The 16,010-nt window shown below is 38.2% G+C and overlaps 1 protein-coding gene across 1 annotated transcript; it reads right to left on the bottom strand.

Annotated features, from left to right (window-relative positions):
* Positions 1 to 4,526: 4,526 nt before the first annotated feature.
* On the bottom strand, positions 4,527 to 14,402 carry LOC117820194 (histamine N-methyltransferase-like). Its single transcript, XM_034693895.1, has 7 exons — positions 14,270 to 14,402; positions 13,993 to 14,135; positions 13,481 to 13,533; positions 11,630 to 11,737; positions 10,118 to 10,248; positions 9,612 to 9,705; positions 4,527 to 5,077 (listed from the first exon to the last, which is right to left on the bottom strand). The coding sequence occupies exons 2-7, from the start codon at positions 14,124 to 14,126 to the stop codon at positions 4,725 to 4,727; spliced, it is 873 nt and encodes a 290-aa protein (XP_034549786.1). The 5' UTR covers positions 14,127 to 14,135; positions 14,270 to 14,402; the 3' UTR covers positions 4,527 to 4,724.
* Positions 14,403 to 16,010: the final 1,608 nt, after the last annotated feature.

Genomic DNA, 16,010 nt, shown 5'->3' on the forward strand with positions numbered 1-16,010 from the left:
AATCACCAAACTAGAACTCTGACTTTTGGATTCACAATTTTTGGTTTGTTGTCAGAATTGTTAAAGATCAGAGCAACCGTGGTCATTTGGTGGAGCGTTTAGCCTGATTTATCTCTCCCACTACAGCCTCAATATGTGCCATCCTAATAAAAATACTAAGCCGTCACCTCTCCTCTGATTTTCTTCTTTCCCACCAGGTGGATTGGTGTATGCCTGCAACAATATACTGTACATCACTTCAACACAGCACAATTCAACCTCAGTTGAAGAAAAAGACTGCATTCTGCAAATGGAATTTCCTCTATATTTAACATTGATTTATTTTAGGTGACAAAATGTAATAGGGGCAACAAATCTTAGGAGTTGTCAATCAAAAAGCCCTTTTCTGCTGGACTAACACCTGTGGAAGACAGCTGCTATATAACAGTAGCTGCTTAAAAGAACTAATTCCCCAGAATGAAAAATGCTGCAAAGGCCGGCCATTTACAGGACTGGTGTCAGAGCTATATTTCAGGGCCTGGCTGCAGCCTCTGTCCATTAAAGTGTTAGATGTATTTTAGGGCCAGTGTATGTCATGCTCTGGTCTTAGAGAGGTCTGCACACTAACATGACGGCTGATAAAAGATGCCCTTGGCCTAATATTGGTTCTCAATAAAGAAAAGACAAAAAGAAGTCTGAGGACTGGATCATTATGAAAGGAAAAAGACATCATGAAAGTCAATTTAGCTACAGTGAATTTCAAGAACAATAGTGATTCAAGGAACAGTGTTTATCAAGATTTGCAGAAGAATCACATGGTCCCAGTTTTTTCTGTTTAATCCCTGTATATTCTCACATTTCATCATTACCTTTTTTAACATTAGCTTTCAAATAACATTCCAATACATAAGCATTTTTCAATGTATTAACAAAGCATATTTCATAATAATAATAATAATAATAATGATAACAATAATAACAATAATAATTATAATAACAATAATAATAATATTAATAACCATAATAATATTAATGATAATAATAACAATACTATTAAAAATACTAATAATAACAACAAAACTACAACTACTACAATTACTACTACTTTTACTACTACTATTACTACTACTTCTACTAACTACTAATACTAGTAAATCACTTTTTGCACACATAGCCTGTTTCCTTTGTACACTGTAAAACGCTGTAGTTTGGGCTCTGATAGAGGTGATGATTAATGATCAGATGGACTATAGGAAGTTGCTTTCTGAAAAAGGTTTCTACTTGCCTCACAACAATGTGGGCTTGTAGTGTTATGATAACACTAGTCAAAATGCATTATTGCAGTCAGTAATTCATTCTCATTCCCATGTTTAAACAGCATTGCCTAAGAATACAAAGCTGATGAGATTCATATGGACATGTAAATCAATATATGTCGGACTCAGTGAAGAGACATGGCTTGTCATTGTCCCATCAGCTTAGACTAGGGGCCTTAAGTAAAAACAATACAGCAAAAGATTCAAACAAGTAGAGCTGTTCAGCACTTCTTAGTGAAAATTCACTTTTTTAACATTATTTAACTGACTTTTTAGAATATTTGTGTTGTAGAAAACTTCTAGTATCTTCGTGAACCAAATAGTTTTTGAAGAGCATTACTGACAGGGTCTGGATGTTGATTATCTCAGTGACTAATGCTCTGTCACTCCGTGGTATGGAAGGGCCCAGCGAGAACCACCGGTAATGGAGCTCTAGCAGGTGCTGAAAGCCCGCTGACATCAGGCGGGAGCGCTCTGACAAGAATTTCTAATGAATTTCAATTACTGATCTATTAAAGCTAATGAGGTAAATGAGCAGCCAGAACACATTTGCTAGATAGCTTGAGACAAGACCTCAGTGTTTTGACGTGATTCTGGGAGTGTGCAGCAGCACCAGACACAAGGTGTTTGTGTTTGAACAATGTCTTTGTAGCAGCCTGCTGAGTTCAAATTGAAAGTAGAGGAATAAAATAACAAATGGAGCCAACTATATATTTTTTCTTTCATGAAAAAAGCCTGATACAGCTTTGAGTTTTATTTAATAAAAGCAGTGTTCTCAGTCTTATCTGTAATTGTCTGTCTAAATGTATGATCAGAGTGCCATCTGCTGGGGTCACTGCATGGAAAAGAAAGACATAGGGGCAACTGTATTTTCAGACAAATATTGCCATCTGCTGGTATTATGGCGAACAGCACCATAAGGAGGCTCATGTTCACCTTAAGAATACTGATCAATTATAGATTTGATCTCCCTGGTATGTTCAAAATTATTACATTGAAGCAAATGAACATTGATATCATTGATTTAAGTATATACGTGTTGTTTTGTCTCACTGTAAAAGTGTTTTTTTCCCCCCACATTAGAGATAATAGTCCATACAACAGTTATGAGTTGATGTATTTAATTACATATGATTTATTCACCTCTTCTGACACAAAGTAGGGACTTATATTCTTATGTATACATGTCATGATGTACGAGTATTCATCAGGCAACCACTTTATAATACTTCTATCTAATGTATAAAGTTCAGAAGCTGAATTGAAATTTTTAAGATCTTAATTTCAGCGTTGCCAGTGATTGGAGTATTGGAGAAGTACAATTACCATTATGAATTGGAGTCATTTATTGGAGTAATTATGTTAATAAATAGAAAACTATATAACAACCGTGTGAAACTGTCCGTCTGATTGGCTGGCATCAACCCTCTGACAACCAACAAGCTAACTGAAATGCAGTGGAGGAGAATAACATACATGCTTGTGCATAATATCTCTTTTATCTGTTTTGCAGATGATTTGAAAGTGTATGTGTCTATAAAATCAAACGACTCAATGCAAGCCTTATTGAGCTGTCTCAAAGATGTGAAATCATGGATGGAGTTCAACTTCTTGAGTGTAAATGAAAAGAAAACTTAAATTAATTGTACAATACTGCAATGGGAATTTCAACAGCAATATGAAGTGAAATAAATAAGCAAGTATTGCAGGGTGCACATTAGAATTACTGGATATTTATGTCTATCTGGTGTCCCTCGTGTTTTAAACAATACCTGTGTTTTCATTATGCCCCCCTAAATCCACAATCCACAAAGCAGGGTTTGTTTTTTCCCATCACATTTGAAATAATTTGAGAGTAGTTGATAGCTAGTTAAGTTACATTACAAAATGGTAAATGTACCCCAGGGAGTGCCTTTGTCCAAACAGATCACTTGGTTTGAACTATTTGTTGAATTATACATATTTTATTAGTTTACAACTAAAGTCTCTAAAAGTAGTATGGGAGGTAGAGCCTTCAGTTATCAGGCCCCTCTCCTTTGGAATAATCTACCAGTCAGGGTCCGGTAGGCAGACACCCTCTCTACTTTTAAGAGTAGGCTTCAAACTTTCCTTTTTGATAAAGCTTATAGTTAGAGCTGACTCAGGCTTGGACCAGCTCTTAGTTATGCTGCTATAGGCTGAGACTGACACACTGGGATTCTATTTCAACCCCCTCATCACTTACTTTAACTCTCCCTGTCCCATTAAAGTGACTAACCATAGACCTTTATGGAGTCCCTGAGCTCCCTTGTCTCGTAGGCTCCTATGAGTCACTGCTGGGGACGTTCCAGACTCCAGTTGATATGGATGTGCTGAACTCCAACGGCAACAGCTACTACTACTATTATCTGTCTCATCACTATCATCTCTCTCTCTCTCTCTCTCTTATTCTCCTCTATCCCTCTTTCCAACCCCGGGGCAGATGGCTGTCCAACATGAGTCTGGTCCTGCTCAAGGTTTCTGCCTGTTTAAGGAAGTTTTTCCTTGCCACTGTAACTAGCTGAGTACTGTGTGGTGCAATGCTCATGGTGGATTAAGATGAGGTCAGACTGAGTCCTGTCTGTAAGAAGGGACTGGATCTTATCCTGTCTTGATGTTGGGTCTTTGCTAATAATAGAACATAGAGTACGGTCTAGACCTGATCTGTTTGTATAAGTGTCTTGAAATAACATTTGTTGTGATTTGGCGCTATACAAATAATTGCTGGGGTGGAAATACATTGCTTTTTGTTATACATGTATATATAGTAAGGTGCTTATTGTGCCCGCTATTATTTATTTTGATATCATTACGGAGTCAAACCACCAACTCAAAAAAGTTTAGTCGGACTTAACTGTCAACTTAAAATTAATTAATTGCCCAATGCAATACAACAATGAAGCTCAATCATCAGATTGAGTTTTGTAGGTTTTTATACGGTGTACTGGAAACCAGGTAAGTGTCACAGTATAGAACAGCTTTGGCTATAAAATATCATACTATAGATATGTACATGTAGAGAAGCCTACTCAATTTGTGATACTGTATGCTTCACATAACATACAAATACAGGTGGTTATGAACCCCAGTGTTTACAGGCCATTTAAAATTAACTTTAATATGAAAGTTGAGAAGGATGTTAATGGATTTGCTTTTAGACTCACTTCATACCTTTTCAAAAACAGTCTCTAGCAATGATTTAAGACACCAAAAAGTTGTTAAAATTGATTTTATTAATCATTTTGATGTTACAAAAGATAGGACTTTTAGGAAAAAATCAGTAAAAGTTATGTGTGAAAAGTACTGTTCTCAAAAAACAAACAAACATGACATTGTACACTTCTTGTGATAAAATGGTTCGGTAAAAAAAATGCAAGAAGTAAAATCCAAATCATTGAGCATCTTTCAAACTCAAGCATGAATGAGTATGCAGCTCAAGTTGCTGTTGAAGAATACCCTGCCATCTTTTTCAATGCTGCACTTGTTTCTGAGCAGGTCTAATATGCCGGCTCTGATCTCTGGGGTGAAGGACGTGTAGAACTGATCTCGTGCTGTCATGAAATTCAGCAGGCGTGTTCCGGTTTGGCTGCTTGGATCAAAGCACTCAGTGATGTCAAAGGTGTTGGGAATGACATGCTCTTCATATTTGAGGCCCTGGTTCTTCAGGCAGGCAATAACCTCTCCAGATGAGCGGTATTCTGTGATGGCATGCACGCAGAGGTCTTTCTTGTAAGTCTTCCACAGTTTGTCCCAGCCACCATCAGCTGGAGGGAAAGAGGTTAAAACTATATCAATTCCAGAAAAAATATACACTCAGCCATCATATATCATATAGAACAGTCAAGGTGGGTTGTTATCAGGAGGGCCCCATTTTGTCTGCAATACATCACATTCTCTTGTATATACTGACATTGTTGATTGGTAAAACACAAAAACCTGAAAAGGACATTACAACAGACCAAAATACAATATTGTCATGTAAACAAAGTGAAATGCCTTAAGATTTGTAGTATTATTTGTATTGTTTTGCATACTTCTCCTGAAACCTTTTTTAAGATTTCAGGAGAAGTATGTCTTGATACATCAGTATCTCTGTCAAATAACGCTCTCACTAGGACTGTGCCATATCACAACGTCCAAGTCCTTAAACAGTTGGAGGTCTAGGCCCTACAATTTTTTTTACGAGATAAAAAAGCATGTCATATCAAGATATCAATGAAGTAGTGCAGTGAAATAAATCGTGCTAAAGTGCCCCCTTGGATTAGATAAAACATTACAAATGAAGAGTCCATTTGGAAAAACAGATATCTCTGTTTTTATACATTTCAAAAAACAAAATTATTTTTAATATAGATTTTTAATAAAGTTACATTTTTAAGACACCTCTGATTAGTAGTCATTTTGACTTAGTCAAAGCCACCCAAATTCAACTGATTGATAATACCTAAAGCTACTAATAGAAAAAATATGTTTTTTGAAGCATTTTTAAAACATTTTAAAAGTGAGTTATCTGTTTTTGCAAAATAACTGTTCAAATTGTCTTCTCGAATGCCCTTTTATTAGAAAACACATGAGGAAGTGCCCTCTTGATGCCCCTCAAATTTATAAAGCATAAAAATGTGCCCTCTTGATGCCCCTCAAAAAGTGCCCTCCGGATGCCCCTCAAATGTATACAACATAAAAAAAAGTACCCTCTGGATGCACTTCTATTGAACTTAATGTGAAAAAATATCTTCAGGATGAATTGTTAAAAAGTGCCCTCTGGGTTCCACTTTGTTGGATTGATTTCACAAAAATGACCCTTGGGATGCCCCTCCAGGGAATTATATGTAAAAAGTGCCCTCTTGTATGCAATGTTATGTTAATCATGCAATATAATCAATAATATAGATATGTATCAGTATTGTGTTTTCCATTTTCATGTTTAACTTTCCACCACAACTGGTCACAAAAATATTCACCATGATGCAGGAAATTAAGTATTAGATGCTCACATTTTTTCTGGGGGAGTACCCCAGAACCCCCCACTTGTTACTGCTGCATCAATACATTTAAATTAACCCTAAACTATGAGTACCAGGGTTTGAAAGGTGGTGCCTTTTAGGGTTTTTTTCGCCCCTGCCTCTCAAACAACCTGAGTACACCACTGATGTAATGGCAAGATGAAGTATGGCGCCCCAGAGCAGAGCCAGGCGGACCTACAAGCTTGCTAATCAAAGAGCACCACCTCCTCCTCCTCCTCCGCACCAACATTAAGTGGGCGTGCTGTCTTGAATTGATTCCCTTTAACATCTGTCTACGGCTTCAACATTAGCTAAAGGCTAGAATGGCTTAACTCGGTTTGACACCACAGGAGCAAAGCAGGGACTAATATCTTCATTTTCATGATTTTACACGCTTGTAAGAAGACTTGTTCGTCTTAATGGTTATAAAAAAGCAGCCTGTGGCTTAACCAAGCGGCAACCTCCAGTCTCAAAATATGAAGCCCATGCAGAACAGTTATAAACTGCAATTCATCGAGAATCCGCTGGAGGCTGGCTGCAGAAACAGCGGAAACCACATACCCACCCATTCAAAGAGGACGATCTTTACAGCATTAATAAACATGTTTACAGCATGGTTCAAAAAACAGCTTGGCTCTAACTAGCTAATTTTTCTATTGGCACACACTGTGGTGGATTTTCTCTAACACAACGGTTCAGAAGATATTAAGATTACGAGTTTTTGCCCAAATAAGGACATGACTGACTTGACTCCCAGACGGGAACACATAGCTGTCGGCTAGGAGGCTCAAACCCCACCTCTTTACCTCACACTTTGAATGGTTGAGTTCAGAATTTCCAATATGGCTGCCGCCGCCGATTGGCTTCAAAACAGCGCTCAGGAACAGACGTGTGACGTCACTACACCCATTTTTTTTTACAGTCCATGTTTATTACGCAGCGGTATAATATTAGTGTCCCAGTGTGTCATTCCACACTCTCAGACATGCAAAGCACACAGACATGCCCTGTCTGCTCCACTGAGTCACAATGACCCCATCTGGTCTCTGTAACACCGCTGTTAGTACCTTCAGTGCTTGCACAGCAGTGGGACCAGAGGCTACAGACAGCAGTAAATATGGGCCTTCAAACAAACACAAAAGGGATAGACTGGGACTGAAACACAGCCAAGGACTCTGAACTATAGCTGACAATCACACACAAACATATTTCCCCTGATCATAGATATATAATCTTGTGAAAAATGGTGCCATGATGTAAATAAATTTAAGATGTGTTTGGGGAGAGAGCATCTTTTATAACAAGGCTCCCACTGCAGAGCTGTGGGCAAAACAGAGGTCAGCTTGGCACTTTCTTATCTGTTTCTTGCTCCTTTTGCTCTCTCCTTCTGCCCTCTATCTTTCTTTCCTCCTCCCTCTCTCCTTTTTGCACTGACATTCAAATAAAATAATGTGTCCAACTAGAAAATTACATACAGTATGATGGAAAAGCAAACTTAGTTTGTGACTCAAAAGTAGGAGGAGGTTAGGGAGAATCAATATTTGATCCTGATCCGTCTCACTCACTATCCTTCACCTCTTTGTGCTGTTGTCCAAAAGGCAAACATGATAACCAAACAAGGAATTGAATAATCTAATAAGTGGTACAAATAACTTTCTTTAAAATTGTGAAATTATTTTTTTAATTTTAAAAATAAATATTGGGTTCCTGTTGGCTTTCTCCCTGTTTAAAGGAAGTGTTTTCTTGCTGCTGTTACTTGCTAAATACTGAGAGGGGTTCTGCGCATGGTGGGTTAAGATGAGATCAGACTGAGTCCTGCCAGTAAGAGGGGACTGGATCTCACCCTGTCTTGATGTTGGGTCTTTATTAATAATTTAACATAGAGGATGGTCTAGACCGGCTCTGTTTGTAATAGTGTATCGAGATAACGTTTGTTGTGATTTGGCGCTATACGAATAAAGATTGATTGATTTCTTCACGTTGCCTTTTTGCTGCCCATGATATGCCAAACAAACTGGATAAGATTGTAAATCATTACACAGCAGCATCTATTCAACAGCATGTTGGTCATGGTCCTGAGGCCACCCGAGGTTTTGGGGCAAAGCTCCTAAAATTCAATAGAAATGTTGTGTATGTGTTTGAGAGCTAGCTGAGCTTGTCTGGGTGCTTGATCCACTTCCAATGCTTGTACAGCTTTTCTGTATTGACTGAACTACTTATTTATTCATGATTATTTTTAGTTTAACTCATTCTTACTGGTGACATTTTAAACTGCCCTCCTTCCAAAGCTGCACATGTACATTGTCTACTTGCATTGCAACTCTGCCTCTCTCTGTGTTGTGTTTGCATGCATGCTTTTACACAAAGGAAGTTCAGAAGGAGTAGAAAGGTCTTTGAAGTTGGAGTTGAAAACTGCTTCACTGTCTTGATTTGGGAGTCAAATGAGTGCAACGGAATGCTCTTAATGATCTTGACTTTTAGATGTATCATCCAAATAAATGCTTGCACTGCTACACCAGTGTGATCTGTAACCAAGACTGAGAGTTGGATACAGCTTCAAAGTGTTCCATCTAGGCCATTCGATGCTCCAAAATAATGCTCTGCTGGCTTTTGTGATTCAGATGCCCGTTAACATCAGTCTTATTAGCTGCGCCTGTATGCTTAGCTGGTAGGTGATAGCTCACGCTCCAAATACTGTTGTTATATTTTAATTCTTTCTGACTCGTCCACTGAGCAATATGGGAATCAGTCCAAAGAGCAGTGGTGTCATTATTTTCCCATATTACTGTCTCTCTTACTGATCTTCCGGCAGTGTAAGATGCTTGACTGTGATTGGTCAAACATTCATGTATTTTTGTTTGTTTTATAAACTGATTGTTTTAATAATTGTAGATCATTAAAATAATCTTTTAATCAATGTGTTTTGCCAACATCTCTGTATCTTTTGAAAGTAGCTGGGTAATAATCGGGACAATGTATGATTAGTAGGTAGTTTATGGGAAATGGAATCCCGACTTGGTGAGACAAGACCCTAACGCGAAGCGGACATTATCCCTTACTTAGCAGTAGTGGCAGCAGGGAGCAGTAAGACGCTGCAGCGGCTTAACTACGGTGTGCGGAAGGAGACAAAAGTAGCATATTTGAAAATAATAGATTATGCGTCACTTTAAAGCCACAATCAGATTGCAAATAATGCTAACAGGACAAATGTTTTGAAGTAATTCTAAACATAATTCAGGAGAAAGAAAGGCAGGAGGCAGTTTGGAAAGTGGTATGAAAAATAAATTCGACTTACCTGCTTCAACAATGATCATAAGCCTGCCATTGCTCTTTAGAAGGCTGTGGTAGAACTTGATTGTATTGGAAAGGTTATCCACATAGTAGATCATCTATCAAAGACAGAGTTGTGGGGAACCTTTAAATTGACCTTTCAATTGAAGCCTGTTTTCATGCAAGAGGCACAAATATGGTATTAATTCAAAGCTGTTCTGTCAGGCGACTCTGCTGTCAAAGGATATAGTTTATGGCTATTATTCTCTTTAACACTTATTCTGCAGTCAAGATGCTCCTGAGTGGATCTCAGCAGTAGCAGATGTATTTTGTGGCAAAGTAATAATTGAACTCCTCTAAACAGAGGGAGACACTGACATTCTACCAATTGCTTACAATACACTTTAGTCTGCCTTGTTTTCAGAAGCTACTACAGAGCAATACTAAGACATGGTAGTGAAGCAAAACTTAAACCCTTAAAGCTTTGTGTACTTTAATTTGACTGTCAAAAAAAAAAAAAAATGAAAATACCTGAATCATGTGTATGAAATCAAATTTCTTCATGTCTCCTTTTGCTTTGACTTGCTTTTCATAGTCCTCACTGCCCATGATGTGCCAACCATACTTAATCTTCTGAAGGTCAGGGGTCTTTGCTACCAAAGCTATAAGTAAGAGGGAAAAAAACGAGACAGCAGACAACAATTTAAAATATTTGCAAACAATAAACAAGAACATGTTGTTGAACAAATCACGAACTTAGTATCAGATCCAAAACTAATTAGCTAGTAGCTATTTGACTTTGTATTAGTTTTGGATAAATGGTACATGGTAATTGGACTGTGTTTATATAGTGCTTTTTCTTGTCTTCTGACCACTCAAAGTGCTTTCCAACACAAGTCACATTCACCTCTTCACATCACATTCATACACTGATGGCAGAGGCTGCTATGTAAAGCGCCATCAGTATTAACTAATTCCATTCACACACTAATGGCACAGCCATGGGGCCAGTTCAGGGTTAAGTGTTTTGCCCAAGGCATGTGGACCAAGGGACCTGGGACTGAACGCTGCAGCTTGACTAGAACTAGGAAGAGAGCACATCTCTCCCATGTTAGCTTCTCTACACTGGCTCCCCATAAAATCTAGAATAGAATTTAAAATCCGTCTTCTGACCTAAAAAGCTCTTAATGATCAGACACCTTCGTATCTTAAAGAGCTCATAGTGCCCTATTATCCCTGTAGAACACTACGCTCCCAACATGCAGGCCTGCTGGTCGTACCTAAAGTCTCTAAAAGTAGTATGGGAGGTAGAGCCTTCAGTTATCAGGCACCTCTCCTTTGGAATCATCTACCAGTCAGAGTCCAGGTGGCAGACACCCTCTCTACTTTTAAGAGTAGGCTTCAAACTTTCCTTTTTGATAAAGCTTATAGTTAGAGCTTACTCATGCTTGGACCAGCTCTTAGTTATGCTGCTACAGGCCTTGACTGCCGGGGAACTGGCCCATCTAACATGAGTCTAGTTCTGCTGGAGGTTTCTGCCTGTTAAAGGAAGTTTGTCCTTGCCACTGTAACTAGCCAAATACTGCAAGGCACAATGCTAGTGGTGGATTAAGATGACATAAGACTCAGTCTTACCCTGTCTTGGTGTTGGGTCTTTGTTAATAATTTAACATAGAGTATGATCTAGACCTGCTCTGTTTGTAAAAGTGTCTTGAGATAACGTTTGTTGTGATTTGGCGCAATACAAATAAAGATTGATTGATTAAATGATACAGTTCCACAGTTACCCTACAAGGCTTTGTGTCATGAAAAAATGAGAAATAAATACAAACTTTTAGGGGTGGGTTAGAGCAGTCATGAAACTTGAACAACAGAGTTTGTGGTAAGCATAACAAAGTCTCTAAATGTGGAAATATGAGCTACATCCTAAAGATATATGAATTATTGAAATGATGGTGCTTTATATTCTAAGATGCAGCAGAAGGTATGACTTTGTCTTCCAAAAATCTCAGGAGTCTGACAGACAGGACAGACTGACATTACCTTTGAAGTTGTCTGTGAGTGCAACACTGCCCTCCACAATGTCAGCAGTGATCGGGAAAGCAGGGAAGGTAGACTGAAGAAGAGTGAGCATCTGGGTATCCACCTCCCCTGTAAAAAAACAAACCAGGTAGCTTTTGGACTTGAAAATCATACTTCCTCAGTGAAATGCAGAAAAAGAATACCTTGTACCAAATAAATATAATATATGATTAACAGACATGTGAATTACATTCATTTAAAGTTTTTGTTGAGTGTGTGAGGGAATGAGAGAGGGTTTGTAGGTGTGACCATAGTCTTGTCATTTAAGACATGAATAATGTCTCCAATGTTGCCCTTGTGCTGAAAATAATTTTGTGTTTGTATGCCTTTGTGGGCTATCTATAATTGAACTGCCAAAGCTTTGGCTAATGTGTTTCTTGTAACCTATCAATGCATCCTCAACTCCTGTCTTCTAAATGTAATTCCTTATTAAAGACCAATTATGACAGGTAGAATGGGCCGCTTACATGGAACACTTTTGGTTTTTATAATCCAGTGTCACTGGAATGATGAAGTACAATATTTGCATTATTTTAAAGTACACCACAGAAAAGAAATCATGACCCTATAGTGTGTTTTCGTATCCCACACCTAAGGGTATTTTGAGTATCCCTCCCTGCATATGTTTGGAGGCTGCTTGACATGCACACACACCCTCCACACTTTCATATTGAGCATAACTCTGAGTGTACTTTTTGATTTACCTTGCCTCTCAATTGTCCATGACAGGTTGGCGCGATCAATGAATCCCGTAGTGACCCAGAGATTACTCAGTTGGCACTATTCCTTGTCAAAAAATGCACAGCCAGCAACATAGCTGTTGAAGTTCAGCACTGCCAGCTATCAAATCTCTAAGCTCATCATTTTCATCACTTGAAAGTCTGTCTTTCTCCTTTCTTTCCCCTTTCTTAGTAAATCAGCTTTTTGCAAAAACCTACAAATCTCCACCCACCATAACAACACTTGCTAATGTTGTAAGCGGTGGTCTAAGCACTATTTTCCATGACGTAAAACAAGGGTAGCCACTGCTTACAACTTTAACCCAGCAGTGGTCAGTGTAGTACACATGGGGGGGGGGGGGGGGGGGCTCATGTCCGAAATAAATCGCGCTGAAGTGCCCTCTTGGACAAAAAATGACAAATTGCCTTCTCGGGTGCCCTTTCATTGGAAAACACATAAGATAATGCCCTCTGTACAAATGTACAAAATGTAAGAAAAAGCACCCTCTGGATACCTCTGAAATGTTAAAAAAGTGCCGTCTGGATGCCCTTGTAGCTATTTATGTTTATTATGTTTATTATGTAATATAATCAATAATATAGATTTCTATCAGTAGTAATGTGTTTTCCTTTTTCATAGTTTGATTTCCACCACAATTGGTCATAAAAATATCCCCCACGATGCAGGAAATTAAGTTTTAGATGCTAAAATGCTCTGGGGGTGAATCAATACATTTAAATTCACCCTAAACTGTGAGCACCAGGGGTTTAAAAGGAGGTGCCCTTTTTTTAATTGTTGCCCTTGTCCCTCAAACAACCTGAGTATGCCACTGGTCAGAGTCATACGCTGGCAGTGATCCCATTTGCCGATGCAGTCTGACAGGGAAATATTCAACATACCAAAATCTTAAACGCAAAATACTTCAATCACGTTCAGTTTTACTTGTGGATAAAAATGCAAAGAAGCTTGTACTTTAGGAACGTAATCTATATCACAATATAACTCATTTTGCACATATGGCACCAAGCCAACACTATTGTGCAATCCAGGAGTTCAATCAGTAGATATCAACAGCTTAATCTCATCACATACCTCCACCACTTCCGACACCAAGAACATCCAGGCTGCTTTTTCCCGCTGCAATTCTACATTGATAAATCAGAGAGAAGGTTTATATACTCAATAGCACAATATGATACACGTCTATTTGTATGGATTTTGAATATGTAAATTACTTGGCTAGTGTGTAGCCTGATTACCAAAGTATCTGACACAAAAATATTCACTTCCCAACTTGTTAATCAAAATAGCTCAAAGCATTTTTAGCACTAAACTCTAAATGCTGTTATTTAGAAGACATTACTGTCTAATAAACTCATTTGAATACAGACAGAAATCCTTTCACTTATGAGAGACTACATTTGCAGGTCTTTCAAACAAGATAAAAGGTTATTACTTTGGGAAATTATACTCCTTATTTAAACAACTGTGCCAAAACTACACTGCAAATATTGAAATGCTGTAGGGACTACCTCTGGCTTTTGGTAAGTTGCACAAACAATCATATGATGAAAAACAAACACATCCAGCTTTTCTTCTCATACCTTTGCCACTCCCCAGGCAAGACGTCATGGGCACACTTCAGAATAGCCTTGTGCTCGCCCGAGTGTTCGAGGTAGAATTGGAAGCTCTGAACAGAACTTCCCTCATAGCAAGTTTGTTTTCCTTCTTCAGCCATGATGAATTCCTGCAGTATCAGATAACAGTTTCAAATCAAACAAATAGCCAGGATTTAAACCTACAAAATATACTGCAATTCTTCAAAAATGGTCGAAAAGACACTAGTGAAAATCAATCAAACACTGAGAACATTCTTTTTACCTTAATTATGCGGAGAGTGAGGACAGAGAGACGTTTGTACTTCCTCTCTTAAGCTGCAGGGTAGATCTCTCCTCCCACAGGCAGGCCAGTCCCCTTAAATGAACTTTTGTTATGTAACTCTGATGAACTTTGCTAGTACCAGAACTGACTGCAGCTGTGCTGTAAAATTCCAGCCTCTTGACATGTATTCAGTTTGTGATAGGTTCATTTTTAACATTGGGGATAGACCAATACGAGCACCTCACTGAAACCATGCCCCCTAACTCAAACATATACAGTAAGAGTTGAATCTGTAGTCAAGGCTACTATAAATCAAACATCACTACATGAGAAAAAAAAAACAGAGGTCAGATAAAAGTTTAATAAGCAGGTGGACCCAAAAGGGCTGTCCACTTGAGTATAAAGTGGACAGCTGGTAGCAAAGATTAGCAACCCATTACCCATGGATATACCCTCCCAAAATGAAAGCTCTAAATTGGAGTTAAGGAACATTCAAATACTACTATCTGTTCATACACAGAGGTCTTTATCATAATATAGTTGATGGCTGTTACATACTATTTAGTATGCAGTACATACTGCATACTACATACTGCGTTTGAAGGTAGTATGTAGTATGACCGTTCTGTTGGATGTGTCATGCAGTATGTTGGGCAAGACGTTGCGGAAATAAAACAACAACAAAGCTGATAGAGAAACTGCTTCTTTAGCATCCACTTCTGATTTAAAATGTTAAGAAGTGGTTTAAATGGAATTTAATCATTTTCACAGCACCTAAAAACAAAGTGCCCCCTTTCATATATGGAAAAATAGAAGAAGCGGAACATGTGCATTGTGGGAAACAGTACGTGAGTGAGACTGGTCTGCTACATACTAAGAAATTTCCCTGAATGAGTACGACATCTGGGTAGTTTAGGCATACTGCAGGTTTTGCTCTTGTTCACATTCTGCTTATTACATACTGAATTTAACCAAATCAGTACGTACTGATAGTATAGTAGGCGGTTTCGAAAACAGCCAGTAAATCCAGACTCCTGGTTAATTAAAAACTTTTGATTTAAAGAAAAATTTGATTTTGATAGCAATGTGTATTTGGTGCCCACAGTGCATCTAAGAAATTGCTCTGCTGTAAATACATGTGCATTCATTCATTAAGTCTATGAGCTCATTGGTGGCTTATTAAGAACATACAGCAATGATTTTTGCTGATATTTGTCATACTCTGAAGATGACTGTTTGTAGCAGGACAAAACTTACGAGCTGAGCATATACAAAATCATGGAGAGCATGTTTTGGCAGGCCTGATAAAAGGTAGCTAGCACCTCAATCAATCAAACAAACTTTATTTATGTAGTACTATTCACAACTAATATTTTCTCAGGACTCTGTACAAACAGAGCAGGGCTAGATCATACTGTCAGTTATATAATTAACATAGACCCAACAACAAGACAGGATAACATCCAGTCCCATATTACAGGCAAGATTCAGCCTTATCTCATCGTAATGTCATGAGTTGATTAGTTGTTTTTCTCCGTGTGTATCATGACTTGGTTTCTCCCCATGTTTATTCTGTCATGTTGGAGGAAAACGGAAGGAGGACCCAAGTGTGGATTAAAATTTAAGGTTTTAATAATAAAAGAACAAAAACATACAAAAAAGACTTGTTAAAATATCTAAGAAACTTAATTCAAAAGAAAACACTAGAAACAGGAACACAGGAGAGACGTACAATGATCCA

Source organism: Notolabrus celidotus, chromosome 10, assembly GCF_009762535.1.
Source record: "Notolabrus celidotus isolate fNotCel1 chromosome 10, fNotCel1.pri, whole genome shotgun sequence".
In the NCBI taxonomy this organism is placed as follows: Eukaryota; Metazoa; Chordata; class Actinopteri; order Labriformes; family Labridae; genus Notolabrus; species Notolabrus celidotus.

Excerpts from the sequence above, each read along its gene's own strand:
- LOC117820194 (XM_034693895.1), bottom strand. The coding sequence starts at position 14,126 with ATGGCTGAAGAAGGAAAACAAACTTGCTATGAGGGAAGTTCTGTTCAG. Across the intron at positions 11,738-13,480 it reads TGGTGTCGGAAGTGGTGGAG|GGGAGGTGGATACCCAGATG; the intron begins GTATGTGATGAG and ends GTTTTTTTACAG. Across the intron at positions 9,706-10,117 it reads ATTTCATACACATGATTCAG|ATGATCTACTATGTGGATAA; the intron begins GTATTTTCATTT and ends TGTCTTTGATAG.